Source organism: Pseudopodoces humilis, chromosome 23 (assembly GCF_049639895.1).
Source record: "Pseudopodoces humilis isolate 2021_Gansu_Grassland_sample_001 chromosome 23, ASM4963989v1, whole genome shotgun sequence".
NCBI classification, from domain to species: Eukaryota; Metazoa; Chordata; class Aves; order Passeriformes; family Paridae; genus Pseudopodoces; species Pseudopodoces humilis.
In genome coordinates, this window is record NC_142222.1 from 742,583 (window position 1) to 761,617 (window position 19,035).

The window sequence follows — 19,035 nt, forward strand, 5'->3', positions numbered from 1 at the left end:
CACTGGGAGACAGGGCTGAAGCTGCTGCCTTGTCTGGGAGGAGCAGGCTGATCTCTGAGGATGAAGCCAGATGTGGTGTGTCCAGCTCTCCTAGATCCTGCTCCAGTCAGTTCATTTGTAGCCTGAGCTGTGCTTTGTGAGTTATTTGGTGCCTCCTCTAAGTGAATCCCCATTTCTGTGGCTGCTCTGGGATGTTTTGCTGTTGAGCACCCAGCTGGGCTGGTGAAATGTCCCTGCCTGGTGGGGGGGGTTTAGATGCTGCTGAGTGCTGTGGTGCAGCTGGCTGGGGCTGGAAGTGCTCCCTTTGTGCTTTGTCTCCGTTGGGATGTGTGTGCTGCCTGCTCCTGTTCGTGGTTGCTGCGGCTCTCCCAGGGCAGAGGGACCCCGGTGTTGGTGCCTCGGGCAGCCCAGGGCAGTTCTGGGGTACAACTCTGGGCAGGGGAACATCAAACTGCTCCAGTCACGGCTGGGGCAGAGCCTTTGTGCTTTGGGGACTGGAATTTGTGTGGTTGGTTTGTTATATTAAACACTTCTGCCCTTCCAGTATAATTGAGAATTAAATTTGTTATTTCTTATTCTTTATGAAAGACAACAAAGCTCAGCTTATCTTAACTTTTTTATTGTTTGTGTGTGAGATGTAGATAAGATGGATGAGATGTAAAACTGTGCTTTTATGATGCTCGTTCCCGGCAGGACAGCACAAAGCTGCCATTATTCCCAGCACAAAGCTGCTGGCAGCAGCAAAACCTTCCTGGGATTAATTAACACCCCGTAATGGCACTCCCAGAGTGGAGAGCAGGGTCTGTCTGTGGAGCCCTGACCCACTCTGCAGGTGGGAGGTAGTGGCAGGACCTTGTGCAAAGGATGGAGAATTTGCTGGGGGTCCCGGAACGGCCCCAAGTGCCCCACTGGGGGAGGAAGCAGCCTCTTAAACAGCTCAGTGCTTCGAGAAGACTCCATGGTGGCTTCATTACCTCATAATGGGACTCGTCAGATCCAGGAGGGAAAACTTTGTCAATGGCAACGGACTTGTGCAGGGGGAGATCACCTGGTGTCCCACAGGGGAAGGGCAGGGGGCAGAGGGGGTGGAGGAACTGCTGTGCTCGGGGTCTGTGGCTACCAGTCAGTGGGAGGGAAGGTCAAACCAGGACTCAGTAACACCTGCTTTATCCGCACCAAAGATTTATTTACTGAAAAGATTCCTACATATCCAGAATTCCAGTAGCATAGAGCGCACTTTTTTTTTCCTGGTTGAATAAACTAATACAGAAACTGATATTAATTCTAACAATTCGTAATTAATTTAATAGCAATTCTGGAAGACACTCAGTTCATAGAAAATATAAAAAAAATTTATACTGTACAAAGTTTACATCACATTTGAAAAGAAAACGTGTCCATGTTCACCATGTTACGACCATTTACATTCACTACTGACACGTGGCTCCTGTAGCAGCATTGCACAGCATTGTCACATTGACAGCTCCACCGGGACGTGTGACACAAACACGGGCCACGGCTGTCGCTTGGTGTGCGGGGCTGGGACAGCTCGATGCCCCCACAGCTCTGCCCCAGAGCCCCCGGCTGACCAGAGCTAAAAGGAGCCCTCACTGGGGCAGAGGAGGAGCTTTGAGTTCGCGGGCAGCTCGAGGCTGTCCCAGCAGCAGCCAGGTCAGGCTGGATCCCCATGTTCCCGTTATAGGGGGAGGCTGTGAAGGAGCCGGGACCGGAGCAGGGCCGCGGGCACATCCCCGTGCTCGGGGCTGCACAGCCAGGGCCTGACCCGCCCCGCAGGAACAGAAGGGCACGGTCTGGGGCTGCAAGGAGCCAGGGTCTGTGCACAGCCGGGCCTCTGGTCCCACACGGGACCTGCTGCCTGTCCCAGCTCTCAGGGCCTGCTTAATGCACCCCAAAACTGTGCGAGGAGCACCCCGAGGCCGCTGCTGCCCTCGACACAGACTGAGCCAAGGCCGGTCTGCAGCCGGCAGCGGCTCCTGCCCTGCCCTCCCTAAGGCAGGAAGCTCACTCGGGGCTCCAGCTGAGGGGCAGCACCTTTTTTTCCCTGCTTTGGGTTTGTGTTGTGCTGCTCTTAATTAAGCAGCACTTGGGGGAAAACAGCTTCTGCTTCAGGCTGCTGACACACCGTTAGTGAGAACAGCAGAGCCTGAGGGGGACGGGATCAGGACAGCTCTGCAGTGCCTGGCCATGCCAAACCCATTTCTCCTTTAGATCTGAGACACATTTAAAAAGTCTTTATCAGCACTTTTAAGAAGCTACAACTGACTTGCACACAGGACTGAGGCTCTCTGCCCAACAGAACTCATGTTTTGTGCTGCTTAGCACCAGGCAGCCAAACTGAGGGCTGGTGCTTTGCCTGCTCACAGAGGATCTGGGAGCTCCCCCCTGAGCCTCGGGGATGATGGTGGGGAAAGGGGAGCCTCTGCTAGCAGGGCCTGCAATTGATTTCCAAGGGGGATAATGCATCTGTCACTTCAGTGTGGTCACTGGCTGTCCCCTCCACACTGCACTGGAGGAGGGGATGGGTTTTAGCTTTAAAACTAACCTCTGAAACAAATTTGAGCTGTGGTCAGGCAGAACCTCCAGGCCCAGATATTGCCCTCTTGGTTACAGGATTTTCTTCCTCAAAGCAACTGCTTTAGTCCTATGTTTCTCAAACAACTTGCAAGCTGAAATGTGGCCAGCCAGTTGCAGGCAGTGGGAACACTCTGTGTGTGTGTGCAGGGGCTCTGAAGCTCTGTGTATCAAGGCCTCAGTTAATGCGTTATTTAGGGACAGCTTTTCCCTTGTCCTGTCACTCCTGCCTTTCCCCGCATTCAAACTTGTGCTTGAACTTCAAAAGAAGAATTTGTTCCCTGTGCAAAGCTGCAACAAGTCATGAGTTTATTTTTTAAGGCCAGCAATTCTTAATTCCTCTGGGATTGTATGAGAAGGAGCAGGTTGTAGCGCGAGTTCTGTGGAGAAGAGCACTTGAGTCATTACCTGGGAGCCAGACACTACCTGCAGCAGCTCTGTTCTGGTGGAGCTGAATTCAGGGTGGTGCAGAGCTGGAGCAGCCCTGCTGAAACAATGGGTGGTTTGGGCAAGCCCCAGTGCAACAGGCTGGGCTCTACCTGCAGGAGAGAAGTGACCTCTGGAAGGCAAAGAGCTCGCAGGAGCCACGTCACTGCGGTGCCACTGCCAGGGCCCTGCTCTGAAGGCAGAGAGTGGCTCCTACTGACCATGGACACAAGGAGGAACCAGGAACAGCTCTTCTCTTTTTCAGCGCTATTTGAGAATGGCTGTAGTTCAACTCGATTCACTGTTTATTATGTTTAAAAAAATATAGTTCACACAAAAGTATCATGTAAACATTGTTTAAATAACTGCTGGTGCTCAGGCAGGACATGGGGCTGAGCTGATGGTCTTCAGCGAGGCTGCACCAGCCTCGGCGTGGAGGAGCCAGGGAGGGTTTTTGGAGCCTGGTGCTGTGTGGGAGCAGGCAGCCAGCACGGGCACAATGACACCGGGCTAGAGCTTTGGGTTACTCGGTTCCAGGATTCCCAAGCCCAATCTTTCAAAACGGAGGACAACTTTGCTACTGTTAATGCTGCGAAGAGTGGGGAGGGAGAGGAGAAGGGAGGGGGAAACAGTTACTGATGATTCATCTCAGAAAGCTACCACCCTGCCACTGGAGCCAAAATGAGTTTGGTTCTGCTCTCGCATCACTCCAGATCACCCAAGAGATGTTCAAGTAATTCAGCTGCAAACACATGAAGTTTTTCAAGCAAACCCCATCAGTGGGAAGAAACTGCACAATCAGATTTGCCCAAGGGGAAGGAGCAGGAAGTTTTCCCAGGTCTCTACCGTGGATAGAAGCCTGACACTGGTTTTCAGTGGGCACTTGCTTCCCTTGAAGTGAAGGGAAAACTGAAAGAGTTTTCTTTGTAAGAAAGGGGAGCTTTGACAAGGTACATGAATATGTAAAGAAACCCCAACAGAACAAACCCAAACCCATTTGCTCCTCCCCAGGCTCTACAAACACATAAAGGTGTTTCTCTCCTAGCTCTCACACTGCTGGCAGAGCCAGAAACACTTTCAGCTCAGAGCTTTCCTGAGCAGGCTCAGGGAATGGATGTGGGAGCTTGTCCCCAGACAGCAGAAACCCCCTTGGTGTGTGTTGTCCTCTGTCCCTGTCCTCTCCCCTCCAAACCAGTGAAAAAAGACCTTTTCTAGAAGGCACATGTTTGCTGTGCTAGCTGTGACTGCCAAGGCCCAACACTGAGTCCTGATCAGGGATGTAAACAGAAGCAAACTTTAACACTGCAAGCACTGCATCTGCACGGGGAGGAACGGAAGGTGCTCTCACTTTCCTCCTCTTTTACTCGGCCTTGGAGCTGGTCCCTGCTGACCCACGTGGGCCTGCTCTGGACACTGCCCTGGCCTGGTTCTCAGTGGGCAAAGGACCCTCAGCTGCTCCAAGGTGAGCAAGGACCATCCTTCTTTCCACTCAAGAACTGGCCTGACAAAAGTGACCCTGGCTCCAGTGCTGGCTCTGGGCTTGAGGGAGAGCCTGACCTCAGCTCCTGCTGCTTTGCAAGCGCTGTGCCAATGTCCCTGTCACCTGCAGCCACAGAGCTCCAGCAGTAAGGCCACAGCCCCAGAGGGGCTCGGGGGCCTCGCGGGACTCGCACGAGGCGCAGCAGTTTGGGGACAGCCCTGAGCTGTGGGCAGGACACCCGGCCCTGCCTGGGGTGTGCACCTGGTCAGTCAGAGCAGGTCCCTGCGCCCTTGCCAGGAGGAGCCACAGCTGCTGGAGCGCTCCAGAGGCAGAGGAGGCCGGTGTTAGGTGGGAAGGTCTCGCAGACAGGAGTGGTTATTGAAGCTACAGCCCACACCAAGCGAAAGGCAGAGAGAACTCGGATAAAGTGTTCATTATGTCCATGGGTTAATTTCGTGGTTGGTTTTTGCTTTTTTAATGGAAGGTGATTGTCCAAGTTGCCGGTTAGGATACGACACATGGAAGCATGCAAGGTGGAGCCCGTTATTGCACCAGTAGCTACAACCTACAAAGAAATATGGGAGGGGAGGGAAAAAGACACCATGAGAGTTAGTTTTCAGTTATTTACAGCAAGCCCTTGAGAACTACACACTGTACAAGCTTTGACCAGGCTGCGGCAGGGGTTAGTGCGGTGTGTGAAAGGATCTGGGTGAGGTGGGGGGGAGCTCCACTGCTCAGTGTGTGTTCTTTGTGTGAGGGTGAGGCCAGGGTCTGGGGGAAGCTTTCTGCAGTTTAAAGCTGTTGGACATCACTGGTGTGTCAGGGAGCCAGTACATTTAAATGGGGAGGAAATGGCACAGGAGAAGTGGCAAAGCTTTCAACCAAAACTCCAAAGCCTCCAACATCCAGCAGAGACCAAACTGCCACAACAGTTCCTGTCTCAGGGGTTTGGGTGGTTCTGATCAAGTGTTGCAGGAAGAGGGTGAAGGATTATAGGAAGGGAAGGGGTGGGTTAAACATCAAAGAGAAAGTAAATATGAGCAGTTCACGAGATGAAAAGAAACACTGAGCCAAGGACATGGTGAAAGGACACTGGACACAGATGTGTCTGTGGCCCCAAACCCATCCAGTCTGAACCACGTCAGAGGGAAACAGTGGCCTGTACTTGGGTCCTTCCCTTCCTCAGGCAGTACCTGCCATTACCATCACTTTGGGCCCTTCCTAATGCTGTTGTGGATGTTCTCTGACACCAAACAGGGGGATCAGTCAGGTGCTGGAGGGAGGTGAATATGCTGAAGTAGGAAATGAACTGAGGCTCGTGGCTTAGTCACATCATTTCCCAGGAACTAGAGAAGCAGAGGAGCAGTGCTCCCACCCTGTCAGGTCTCACAGCCCCAGGAAAGCAAATAAAGCTCAGAAACTATCAGTTAGCAAATTGCTTGGCATCAGTGCTGTGACCAGCAGCAGGTACTCACTCAGCAGACTTCCAGAAGTGCCCTGGGTGGGAGAGCCGGCGGTTCAGTTTTGGCAGTTTTTCAAGCATTTCCATGAGGACAGTGAAGCTGGGCCTCTCGCTGAGGTCAAAGGCCCAGCAGGCCGAGAGGATTTCCTGCAGAGGACAGTGGTGGCTCATTATCTCAGCTCATGGATCAACTGTGCAGGCCAGAAAACTGTCTGAGTACTGGGATGTGTGTGAGCCCAGGCAGATACTGCTCACAGAGGGCCTGAACACTGTCAGAATTCGAGTGTCCCGTGCTGTGGATGTTCTTTTTTGCACCACAGTTATGGGCACAGGCTTAACCTGATCTTCCACTCTCATCTGTCCTCTTTCCTGCCCTTTCTCTTTTGAGTTATGAGTATAATAAATCTCTTGAAGCAGCCCCCTCTCTCCCTGCCAAACAGCTGTATGAGGGACTCCTGCAGCTGAGGTACTTACATTGACTTCTTTGCCCAGGCTGACAGTGGCAAGGACTTGTCTCACTCCCTCGCCACTGCCGATCTGCCAGATGAGAGCCTCTGCAGGCTGGGTCTTGAAGGGCCATTCCCGTGCCTGGAGCTCGTACCACACGGTCCTGCAATGCCAACAGACATGTCAGGCTTCTGACTGCTCCTGAGAGGGAAAATACCCAATGCTGGCACTGTTCCAGCTGCTTCAGCAGAGCTCTGGGAGGTGCCTAAGGCTGTGCAGCAAACCCCTTCCACCCATGACTTTTGGAATAGGTGAGGAAAATGTGTCCCTGCTGGAATCCTGAGTCTGAGAGAAAGGGAGCCCTGACTGGAAGGCTCAGGTCAGTAGCCAGTCTCAGTTAGCAAGCCCTCATGGTACTCTTGGGTGTTCCTTTCTTACCCAAAGGCATAGATATCTGCAGCTTTGGAGAAAGGCAGCTTGTCTTCATCTTTCCCTGGGGCCATCTCACGGACAATCTCGGGAGCCAGGTAACACAACCAGTCATGAGGCAGCTTCAGTTCATTCTCCCTCCTGAAACCAAAAGAAAGAAGCAGGACGAAAACATTGGTGTGGAGGCCATGTCTGTGCTGCACCTGATGCTTCGGCTTTATTTACTCCAATGTTTTTGCTAATGTTTTGTTTTTCATTTTCTTGCCATGTTAACAAACAGGCACATGTCAGCCTGATTCTCACAGCTCCTTCCTGGGCTTGTTTGTTCTGGGCTCTGAGTCTTAATCCAAGCTCTCTAGCTGTACTACTGCAACTGTAGGAAGAACTCTGCTCAAAAGGAAAACAGTGCAAACAGGCACAATGAGAACTGAGTGTGTACTAAACCAATGGACACTTCCCATGCACTGCAGGAAGTGTTTCCCTATTTGACCATTTGTCATTCTAGAGGTCATTCAAGCACTGAAACCTCCACTTACCTTCCTTCCTGAACCACACCCGAAATTCCAAATAATCCAAAGTCGGTGATCACAACTTTCCCATTGTCATAGAAGACATTTTTGGACTTCAGATCCTTATGTACAATCCCCTTTGCGTGGAGGTACCCCATGCCCTGGGAAACACAGCAGAGATGGAAATGGTTTTGGGTTTTTATAATTTCCAAGCACAGTCTGCTTTCTAACACATTTCCTCTCCTAACTCCAGTGTCAAGGATTAGTTGTAACTGGGGGAGAGCCCCTGGGACTTGTGCAGGAAGGTGTGGGGAGAGGCTGAGGGAGCAGCTCCCAGTCCCGTGTGCAGCTCTGAGCTATGGCTGAGGCCTCACCCAGTGGTTCCCTTGGCATAATGAGCCCTTACCTTAATGATCTCCTGTGCTATCTGCCTGGTTTTGTTGATGTCCAGGGAGATCTTGGGGTCCCTCACAAAGGAGTGCAGCGTCCTTCCTTTGCAGAAGCTACAGAAAATGTTTATATAGGAGAACAGTATTAGCTAGCTCTACAGCACAAATCTAGTAGAACTGATAGAAAGATCTCTCTCCTTACCTGGTAATGATTGCTAAGTGAGGGGGGTTCATGCAGGCTCCCATGAACAGCACCACGTTCTCATGCCGGGTCTGCCTGTAGTTCATCACCTCCTTCTTGAAGAGCTTGAGATGATCCTGGTTGTTGCCATCAATCTCCAGCAGCCTGATGGCCACCTCCCCGTGCCACTTGCCCTTGTAGACCTTGCCCCAGCGGCCCTGGCCGATGGGGTCCCCCAGCTGGATCTGCTCAAAGGGGATGTCCCACTCCTGTAGGTACACGCTGGTCTGGCTGGGTTTGCGGTAGATCATCCCCTGCAGGTGCGGCCGCCGGTGGGGCAAATCTTCCACCTCATCCTCGTCATCCTCGGGCTCTGACTTATTCACCTCTGGTTCCTCCACCTGTCCACAACAAGGGAAGGGAAAGCTGTGCTCAGAGCAGCTGCTCCTGGGGGGCAGAGCAGCCCAGCAGCACAGGCTGCTACAGAGACCTCCAGGGCAAACCAGCAAACCCACCTGTGCGTCCCGTGTGCCTCCGCCTGTGCCCAGCTGCTGGGCAGCACTGCAACAAAAACAGGGAAAACAGCATTGGAGGTCACTGGGGAATGGGGGGGCTGTGCTCCATCAGGGGAGCAGAAGAAGCCAATACAGGACCAGTCCTGACAGTTACAGGTCAGAGAAAAATAAAACTCCTGCTCCGTGTAAAAGAGAAGGACTCTAAGCTCACTTTGGCAAATAAGGGACAAAGACTTAGAAGTGATTCTTGATAATTAAGGAATTGATTTGGCAGCGGTGTGGCTCTGTTATTACACTGTGTTCCAGGAATAGATACTCCCATTCCTGCCCCTGAAACACCTGCAGTGGAGCAGCTGGCAATGCAGGCTGGAAGCTTTTCCATGCCCTGCACTTGGGATCCTCAAAGAGATGTTTGCTTGCAGCTCTGCGTGCCTTGCCCTTTGAGTTACAAAACTTCAACTTCTGTTTCATCTGACCCTTCAAGCAACCAGGACTAGATATGAAAGGCTTGGACTCCTTAATGTGCCATTTAGAATTAAGTGTCATATTCAGCTTTATACAACTGGGAATACCAGCACTGCCCTCATTGACTAAAGTTACCCTGGGAATTCTCAGGTGTTAAATCTGCTTTTGGTCATAACACAGCACTTCTGGGCTGACCTGAGGATTACCAGGTAAATTCTGTGCAAATTAAAGGATTTAAAACTCTACTTACTTAGTGTCTGCAGCAGTTTCTGGAAGCTGTGCTGTTTGTGCAGGAGTGGGAATTTCTGGGGAAGTAGAAACAATTATGATACATCTTTTACACTTTCATCTCCTATGCACTGCAAGTTTCAACATTGCAATAGCAACAATTTGCTTCTTATTTAGGAATTATAAACTCAACCACAGACAAAGTGATTTTATACTTTTACTGATTTAAAACCATACTCATCTCTCCTATGCTTACATGAGGCTGAGCCCAGTCCTCTTTCATTTCCCCTACCTATCTGCAAAGTCCTTTTGGCCAGGCACAGAGCCATAAAAGTGAGTCTTTAGAAAGGAAGAACATGGATGTGGATAGAATCCCACAGCAAGAAACGAATGTTCTAGAGCTAAATATTCAAAGTTCCATCTTGATACATAAATCATATCACTACCTCAGATTAGGGGAGAGAGGCCTGCGTACACACTGAGATAAGAGAAAGTCTGGATTGTTTTCGACAGGTTTTTCAAAGCAGAATGATTGTTCTTGGCAGCATGCAGAGGTTTACAAACAAGTTCTATTTTGGCAGTAGAAGTTGGTTAGTAGAATTAAAACAATCAACTCACCTGGGAAGATAAACTGTTGTCTATGCTGAAGGTAGTAGGCAGCTTTTTAATTAATTGGGGTTTTGTAAAAAAGGAACATAAAAAAAAAATACCAGGAGAGAAAAACAAAACAACACAAACAGGTTAGAGGATCATCAGTGACTGCCTCATGTGCATTCAATGAATTAGTCCCAGGTCACTGCTGGGAACAGATTAGTGGATTATCAGCCTGCTGGGGGGAATTTCAGCACATGCATTTTGGGAAGACTCTGACAGATGACAAGGATCAAACACAAGCTGTGCTACCTCTCAAACAGCCTGGTAGGCAAACACCACACTTGGACCCCAGGGGCAGGAGCAAAGGGAGAGCCCAGGAATGTGCAAGGCAGGCCCACATCAGGTGTGATGTGATGTGCTCTCACGTCTCAGCTTCACAGAGGTGTCCCCACAAAGGCTGAAGATGATGAACCATCCGCCTGCTTTATTTTTTCAGTGAATCTGAGCACTTTGCCCCAATGCAAAGTAGCTGCAGTGGAATCCTTACACTGAACTGCCTCAGGTCCATTTTACCAGGCTCAAACAGCAATGTGAGTTCACAGGTCAGAAACTGATGCAAAATTCAGCAGTGTTGAAGGCCAGATGTAGCAGCTACTGAGCACCATGTGACTTCAGGTCAGAGGAATTACATTTATTCTCACTGTTTAGATCTTTGCCCTTGCAGAGATTCTTGCCCCTCTCAGTTCTGGTTAAAGCTGCACACTGGGGTTCTCACTCCACAGGGCATGAAGGGTAAGCTCCTCTCCACCAGTCATGCTTGACAGTGGTTTAAAAATGGGCATTGATTGTGGGTTATATTTCGGAAGGGTCTGGTAAAGTAATTCATTCCAGTTCTGATTTTTACAGCCTGCTCCAGCAAGCACCTCCCTCCTGACTGAAAGCCCCTGGTGAGCACACGTTGCAGGCAGCATGCATTGTACAACACAAAGGGGAAAGGAGGAGAAAAAATAGCTTTTTCTTCAGTCCTTTTCCAAAAAGGAAAAGGAGAAACATTCCTCAATAATCTGTTTCCTGCAGAGATATCTTGCTGATACCCTTTAAAAACTTGCAAGAAAGACGTTTTCATTTTATCAGACATCTTGTTTAAGGCACAACCACATATTCAGAAACCTACAACTCCCTATGAATTCCTGGTCTGCAGAGTCTCCTGCCAGAGAGTTTACCTGGGAAGTTAAACCGCCCGTCCCTCTGGCCCATGGGGGATGGATTCGGGGGCGGCGTCGCACTGGGAGGGTTGGAAGACTGGAAAGGTGCTGGAGAAGATGGAGTGGATGAAGTTGTAGAAGAAGGATTACTGCTGGAGTCCAGGTGGTTTATTGCTGGTGGATGCTCCTGCAAAGCAGGGAAAGTCACTTGTGAGAAAACAATAAAGAGAAAGGAGGAGTTCCCCTCAGTGTCTGCTGGACAAGAGGAAAGTTGTTCCCATGCTCAATCGTTCCACCTGGAGCTCTGCACAGCCCCTGTTTAACAGGGAGAAAAGGTCACATATCTAAGTCTTGCAAAGTGAAAGCTAAAGATGCTGTTTTGGCTCCAACCAGTGAGATCCAACCTCTCCCTACTGCAGCTCCCCAGCCACCTCCTACCTTTTTAGTTAGTGCTTTGGGGAGAGTTCCAAACTGGGGTTCTGTGGGTCTGTCTACTGGATTATTGATATCAGATGGGACAGACTCTGTTCTTCTTATTTTTGTTACTGAAAAACAGGTGGGAGAAGGGAGAAAAACAGCTTTAATGAGACTTTTTATTCTTTCCATACCATCAATTACATTGAAATGCCAAGAATTTGTAGTAAATTACTTACTGGGAAGGAAGGATATTCTACAAGCAGGTGCCTCTTTAGTACATTTGTTGTGACATTTTAATCTGAAAGATAACCATTACATGTTAAATAGCAATTTGTTCTTTCCCAAAAAGAGGAAGCCTATCCTTAATTTGTAATTCTTATGCTAATCTCAGAGGGAGTTCTGGAATGCTCAGCCCCAGAGCAGCAAGCATTCGTATGGAGAGTCCCATTGTGTCATTAGGCTAATGAAAGCCACACATGTATCTTAGCATCTGATTTATTTTTAATAGAGTTACTTTCACTGACTCTCAGCCAGCAACAGTGAAATAGTAAAATCTCAGTGCTCTGGACTAACAAACCTAAGAGAGAAGCAAAAATTAATATCCTGGCTGTTATTTACAGATCCAGCTCCCACTACAAGATTTGCCCAGGATGAGGTAGGAAACCTGTGTCAGGGAAACAAATTTGGCTCATTCATGTGTCAGGCTGACAACCTCAAGTGTGAGTTGTGCCAGAGCATCCCTCTGCCAGGTCAGAAGGACTGGAAAAACGATGGCACTGCTTAAAGTGCGTCACATCAAGAGATATGAGTTACTGCAGGCTGTGGTGAGTCCAATTCCAGGCTGTTCTGAAAGACACCATCCCCATGTGCTCACCTGCAGTACTTACACTTCACCCCGAACATCATGCTTTTCTGGCACACTTGGCAAATCTGAGATAACCAGGACTTTGTCGAGAACCTAATGGAGGCAAGAGAGGGAAAACTGATGTTAGCTGGTGCCCAAGGGCAAATGAACATTCATAGGTAGCTGAACTTGACAACTGAGAAACCAGACCCAACTCCAAACCCATCTCAGAGTCCTGTGCCACCACGGCCCTGCCTGGGCTGCTGGGCTGTGTCCCTGGGCTGCTCACCTGTGAGTCACAGCCAGGCCAAAGTCTCTTCGTACCGTCTGGGGGGATCCCTGGGAGAGCTCTGATGGAGAACAAGAGGAGGGTTTAGGGAAGCATTGCTCACATGTGCTCACCACCCTGCACAGAAAGCGAGAGTCACTGCCCCAGGTCAGCACCCCCAGCCATGAGGTGTCACAGGAGCACAGCTCTGACTGGTTTCCCCCCCTTGTATTTGTTTCTATATGATTGGATAAATCATGATGTTTTACATTTAGGGATTACAAATGTCCATCTGATCAGGTCTAAGCTGTTCTTAAAGTGGAAAGTCAGACTTTACTCCTAATTGGTTTACTCCCAATTGGTTTACCACAACAACCATCACCCAGTTTTCCTGCAGTGTCAGTAGATTTCAGAATATTCTACTTCACTGAAAATTATCTCAATTTTCTAGACAGGGCCAGCATGACCCTGAAAAACAAAAACATACATTTGAGCTCACTTAACTAGCTGCTAAGTGCAGAACGGAAGATCTAGACTTCCAAATGCCAATCCAGCATGCCAGTGGTTAGAGCACATAACTTCCTGAAACCTCTCCAATACTCAGAGTTCTGGCATATTTCCTGAACTAAACCCATAGAAATACTGTACATCTGAGGCAAACCCCAATGTGCAAGTGTCAGCCCAGCAGCAGGGCTGGCTCAGAGCCAGTCTCCTCACTTGACCATAGATGGCACCACAGTCTCTTTTATCATTAGTCCAGGGAGCTCCTAAAGGCATCTGTGATCCTCAGCCTCTTGGAAAAGGCTGGAATGGCTAGCTGCTTTTCCAAGGAATGTTGCTGGTCTAGTGCAGCCATCCAAACAATCCCAGCACAGCAGTAAAGATTGCTATTAACATTGGGTCAAATGGTTAAATCCTCAAAGAAGGGTTCAAATGAATATCAACCAGTCTGGGATTGTCTGGGACTCACCAGAGCCCACAGCAGAGACTTCAACCCAGCCAATAGGTCTTTATGAAGAGAAGCATCAAAATCCTTCATTTCTGCTTGAATTTATTCTAATGCCTTTTTCATTTATTGCACCAATTATCTCACTCTCCTCAAGGAAATGCTTGGATTTCTGCTGGCATTTTCATTTTGCAATCTTTCTATTTCTGAAAGTAACTCCTGAGATTTTTGTTTAAAAGGGCATTAGCTATATATGCAGTGCTATAATATCCTTATTTGGACTTTCACACTTTTTTTAATACTTAAATACTTTTGGACACTTTCCAAACTGCTCCAATCTCTCTCCATCAGTTTCCAAGGTTACAGGTTGTGTCTGGGACACACCTCAGGATGGTTAAAACTCCCAGTGGCCCTGGAGAAACCCAGCCCTGCTCCTGCCAGCCATCTCCCACATGAACAGACTCCTCAGCACAGAGGGAACACCCCACATTCCAGCACATGCTGCAGCTTCCTCAGAAAGCTGCACACAACTGTCTTAACTTCATTACAGAGACACTGGGCAATGCATATTCAAAGCCACTAAATGGTTAGATGTGAAATTCCTGTAGGAAGAGGCATCAGTGCCAGCTGTCTGAGGTCACAGATAAGCACCCCCTGGCTTTAACCCTTGAAACATCAGTATTCCTTTGCCTTGCTTGTGTGTCATCTTAGATAATACCAGGTGCAACCAAGTAAAACTCTGCGGTTCTGTGGCAGGCCAAGCTCCTGCTCAGTGAAGGGAAGCTCTGGGATAGCAGGGCCTGTGGAGAACCTCCAGAGGTTGCCCAGGGACGGCCAACAGGGAGCTGACAAGCACAGGTCCTTCTCTCTCAGCAAGGCACTGCAGACACCCCTGTGAGAATCTCTTACCGAACCTAGAAAGAAGAAAAGATAGGTATTTTTTAGGCACTGGTATTCCTGTGACAGGTACACACTTTGCCATAGCAGGAGCTGCTGCCTGCAGCATGTGCTGTTGGGCTTGCAGACGCCTCTGGCTTTGCACAGGCTCCTGAGCTTCCTGCATTGTCATATTTTCCTGCCTACACAGGGCAGCCCTTGCCGGGGAGAGCCCCAGCTCCAGTCTGGGAGGGAACTTACTTTATTGGAGGAACTTCGTCTATCCTGTTGCCCAGCTGAGACTCGTGGGACTTGCTCCTGGTGAGGGTCGGGAAGTTGGGCAGCAGCTGGAACACCTTGCGGCAGGGGGGCGGCGGCGTCCGCGGCGGCTTCAGGCGGTGCCGGCGTTTGGGCTGCGGCGTGGCCGGGGGGGTGACGGTGATGCTGTGCGGAGTCCTGGGCCTGCCTCCGGCCGCGGGCAGCACGATGGGCTCTAGCAGGGTCTCTGTCGAGGGCCAGGGCCCGTGGCTCGGCGCCGGCGGCTCGCAGGGCGGGACCGCGGACACGGAGCGCGGCTGCTGCTGGCTGCCCTTGGCCGGGGCACTCGGGGCCCGGGCGGGCTCCGGCTGCGAGCAGGAGCTGTCTCGGCGCTCGGGAAGGGCCATCGGCACATCGTCCCTCGGCTCTCCTGCTGTCCAACAGAGCAGCGTTAGTGACGGCCCCGGCAGGAGGGCACTGCCTGCACCGAGCCCGTGGCTCCCAGGCCCTCCTGGGCAGGGCTGTGGTGCCCGTTTCACCTGGCAATGATCTTCCCTGGGCCTCAGCAGGGCCTCAGGCTGGGAAAATTCAGCACAGGGCCTGATTTCATCTTTAGAGAGACATATACCTGGGTTTCTAAACATGCCATTTCTTTCTAAGAGGTGATGCCATGACTCCTGAGCAATGGCTGGTTTATACAGTGTGGATGGGAAATGTTTGACAGCCTGGGACAAGAAAGATTAGAAAAAAGGAAATATGAGACTGAGCTGTTTGCTGACTTTTTCCATTAACTAATCTTTACTATTTGCAAATGGATGAACTGTCATAATACCAGCAGGAAACATCACCTTTCAGTGACAGATTGATAACTGCACAAAGAAAGATGTGGTGCATGAGTACCAGTCTGCTGGGAGAGGCTCTTGTACAAACAGATTTTACAGTGCTTGGGGAAGGTTTCTCTCTGAGCTGGCAATATTTGGGGAAGGCATCACCTATAAGGAATCTAGTTGTATTTAATAAGTCAAGGATGTGTGCTGACCCATGGAGCATGAACTGGAGCATTAGACACAACCCTGAACAGCAAGGGTTAATAAGGATATAGTCTACTGAGTAGGAGAGGATTCTACATACATTTACTTCCATTTATTTGCCTGACCTGATGTTCAAACTAAACCAAACTGACGGCTCTAGATAGGTTTGATCAGTGCACCTTTGTGCACATTCCAGAGCCATACACTGACCATGGTTACAGAACGTCCCCAAACAGTGTCTGGCAGGCAGCAGATGGGGCTGGGCTGCTGGGACACCAATTCCACAGGAGAACAAGGCAGTCTGTACCTGACTCCGTCACCTTCCGCAGGCAGCTCAGGGCCCCGTTGAGCCTGGAGCACTCCTCATCTCTGGCTCCACATCTCTTCATTGTTTCTTTCACCTTTGACTCATTCATTTCTAGTAAGGCATCCAGGGTCAGCTCCTCTGGTATTCTCTGTGGGAAAAGAAGACCCTTTTTGTTACTCTCTGTGTATGAGTGTCACCTGTCAGGTACTTTCAGCAGTGGCACTGTCTCACTGCCTGGGCTGACTCATGGCTCACTCCTTTTGGCAGAGCCCCTCTCTGGCAGGGCCAGCAGTGCCACAGCTGCTCTCTTTCCTGCCTGGGGTGTGAGTGTGCTCTGCACCTCTGGCACTGGTCATCTTCTGCTATTCCACTTAGGATTACAAGGAATCAAAATACTCTTCCCCCCTTGTGGAAAATTTCGGCAAAGCTACTAATGAAACTTAACTTTTTCATTAAAAATACAGTCAGAAATAAAACAGGTCTAAAACCTTAAAAAGTATCAGATAAGCACATCTGGCTTTTCAGTACTGAAGTGAACAGCAGAAACAGTGAGGAAAATTACTTCTCTATTTGAACAAAAAAGAAATATTTTGACAAAGATAGCGGCCTCCTCCTCAAACTGTTTTTCCTTCATCAGAGAACCGGCCTTACCCGTATACTGCCTGGAGAGATATCTGTGCAGAACTCCTTCTACATCTTAATACACCAAAGCCCCACAGTGATAAGGTTCAGATCAGGCAGACACAAAAGATACAAGAGCCTGGAAAGCACAAAATGATCTGGTATTTCCTGACAGAACTGAGCTGTGTCTCTCCTCCCCCATTCAAATGTTTCCAGTGTAAGTCTGCAACAATTGTGGTTAATACACAAAACCAGGATACTTAGCCCAGATACCCAGGAATTTCCCTGAAAAGTTCTGCCTTAACAAACCTCCCTGATGCCTATTCTCACAATGAGATCACAAATTTCACAATATTTAGCCTTTATCCTAAAGTTTCAACTCCTGGAATCAATCTATATAAAAGGTTTTAAAACTTCATTTGAAGGGGAAGCTCAAAAGTGTGTCTCACTACTTGGTGAAACAAAAAGCTTGAAATCCTCTAGTCCTTAAACCCTATTTCCAACTCAAAAGCAGACATGAATGTGCTGAATGTCCTTTAATAATTGCATCTTTCCTAACCCAGACTCTTGCTTTGAGAGCTGACGAAGGACTTTCAGCTGTGACAGCGCTCAACAGTCCCAACCTTTGGAGCTTTGTAGGTGGCAACACAAAGTTCCTAATTTTAGTAACTGTAGCATGGAGCAAAGAAAAAGAATAAATTAAGAAAGAGCAGAAGTCTAAGAAACACATCCTGCATCTTCTGTCACATGCCCTGAACTGGATGAAACACAAAACACAGCTGACTCAAGGGGAGGCCAGGAATTTAAATGAGCAGTAAGCTCGAAGCAGGACCAGAGCAGAGCCAGAGTTCAATGAAGTTTGGGTAGATTTTCCTTTTTTTTTTTTTTTTTATATCTATAGCTAGTCTTTGCAGAATAGCAAAAGCACAGACATCACAACTGATGCTGGGTATTATTCATTTTTCTGCACATCTGCACCACCATGACACAGGAATAAGACTGCCCCCAAAAGCTTGTTCCTGAATGACTTGGATAAAATTCATAAAGAACAGAGACAGTGAAAAATCTGTCTCCTGCCCTGCCATCACACTCCAAAAAACAAAACTCCCAGGGGTCCAGATGCTCAGAGCTGGACCTGTAATGTGTTTCCACAATTCCAACACCCCAGCATGAAGGCAGCACAGTTTGCTCACACAGAGCCCCAGCTGAGCTGGGCTGGTGCCACCAGAACTGCACCAAGTCTCTCTCACAGTCAGTCCTTCCCCCAGCACCCCCTGAATTCCTCTCCCTGGCAGCTCACAGAAGCAGCCTTGTTCTGCCATGCAGGACCAGGCCCTCGGTAGAAGGACACCAGCACTCTAAAGGGGACAGGGGCAAACAGGGATCAAGGTTTAGTTGGACATGGAGACATTTTTTACCCCAGCCCAGGTGCTCTTGGAGCCAAGAAGCCAGTGGTGCCCTGTGAAGCACAATGAAAAGCCAATGTCTTACAAAAACATTTATCTTATTTCATACTGTTCCACAGTGTTAGAGTAAGTGGAATTACAGTGATGCCAGTTTTGAATTACTTTGAAACATTTCCTCACTCTCAGCATTCCCCTCTAAGAAAACAACACAGACTACGTAGCTCTTGCTGTAGGTAGGAGCATCATTCCAGATCCCAACAGGAGCTCCTCAGTCCCGTTACTTAGGATCCCCTCACTTCCCAGGCTTTCATGCACAGGAATTTATCAGAACTGTTAATAAGCTAGCTGGTGAAGTGGAAGAAACCAAGGTTTCCTCAGGAGAGCAGAGCTTCCCACCAGAGCCAGTGGCAGCTGGAATGCAGGCCCAGCTGGGGTGGCACTGGTGGCTGCACTGCTGGGGATCTGGTTTCTCCAATGCCTGTTCTGTGGCAGGAACCAACCTTCAAGCTGCATCAAGGATTCAAGCCTTCCTGGTTGCAGAGAAAACAATTTTTTTAAGATGTCAAGCTCTTGAGCTCTTAAGTGTCAGGGTGCTCTTCCTTTGCCTCATCCCTTTGGAGGACACAGTCTCTGCCCAGAGCTGACTGGTCTGTGATGGTCCCCACAAGGCCCAGCTCTGCAGCCCAGCCCTCTCTTACACAGACCCTGCCCGAGGGGGCCACACCCACACAGAGCCCAAGCTCCTCTTCTGCTCAGTAGTTGAATTTTAGAAAGACAGAATAGCAAGTTGTAGGAAAGTAGGAAGTACAGAAAAGGAGATTGTATTTAAACAATTCAAATGACCTTGAGCTGGGAGAGCTCAGACTTTCTGAAGCTGCTGCCAGCCCCCATGACACGCGACAAAAGAAATAAGCCTTCAAAGAGGGGGAGGGAGGGGAAGTAAGAGGCTTTCTTTAAACAGCCACTCATGTGCTGCACATATGTGGTGGCTTAATATAAAACTGGTCAACCTGATCCCTGTAAGATTGGCCCGCTCTGCCTTGGCTGTGTGTCACCCCCCAGGCAGTGTGACAGTGAGGAGGGTCACTAGTTCAGGGTGGCTCTCAAACACGTTCTGCTGCTGCCCTGGCTCAGCTGCT

The 19,035-nt window shown here is 49.3% G+C and overlaps 1 protein-coding gene across 1 annotated transcript in view; it reads right to left on the reverse strand.

Moving 5' to 3' along the window:
- Positions 1 to 1,177: 1,177 nt before the first annotated feature.
- Positions 1,178 to 19,035, reverse strand: part of KSR1 (kinase suppressor of ras 1) — a 51,015-nt gene continuing 33,157 nt past the window's right edge. Inside the window, exons 3-20 of the mRNA XM_088066200.1 lie at positions 15,870 to 16,017; positions 14,535 to 14,964; positions 14,307 to 14,311; positions 12,473 to 12,533; positions 12,214 to 12,297; positions 11,576 to 11,637; positions 11,361 to 11,467; positions 10,941 to 11,109; positions 9,742 to 9,783; positions 9,146 to 9,200; positions 8,431 to 8,476; positions 7,937 to 8,316; positions 7,752 to 7,848; positions 7,373 to 7,506; positions 6,846 to 6,977; positions 6,435 to 6,570; positions 5,974 to 6,107; positions 1,178 to 3,607 (exon numbers count right to left, since the gene is read on the reverse strand). Coding sequence (XP_087922326.1) covers positions 3,529 to 3,607; positions 5,974 to 6,107; positions 6,435 to 6,570; positions 6,846 to 6,977; positions 7,373 to 7,506; positions 7,752 to 7,848; positions 7,937 to 8,316; positions 8,431 to 8,476; positions 9,146 to 9,200; positions 9,742 to 9,783; positions 10,941 to 11,109; positions 11,361 to 11,467; positions 11,576 to 11,637; positions 12,214 to 12,297; positions 12,473 to 12,533; positions 14,307 to 14,311; positions 14,535 to 14,964; positions 15,870 to 16,017 — 2,301 coding nt within the window. The 3' untranslated portion in view covers positions 1,178 to 3,528. The remainder of the gene's footprint in view (positions 3,608 to 5,973; positions 6,108 to 6,434; positions 6,571 to 6,845; positions 6,978 to 7,372; positions 7,507 to 7,751; positions 7,849 to 7,936; positions 8,317 to 8,430; positions 8,477 to 9,145; positions 9,201 to 9,741; positions 9,784 to 10,940; positions 11,110 to 11,360; positions 11,468 to 11,575; positions 11,638 to 12,213; positions 12,298 to 12,472; positions 12,534 to 14,306; positions 14,312 to 14,534; positions 14,965 to 15,869; positions 16,018 to 19,035) is intronic.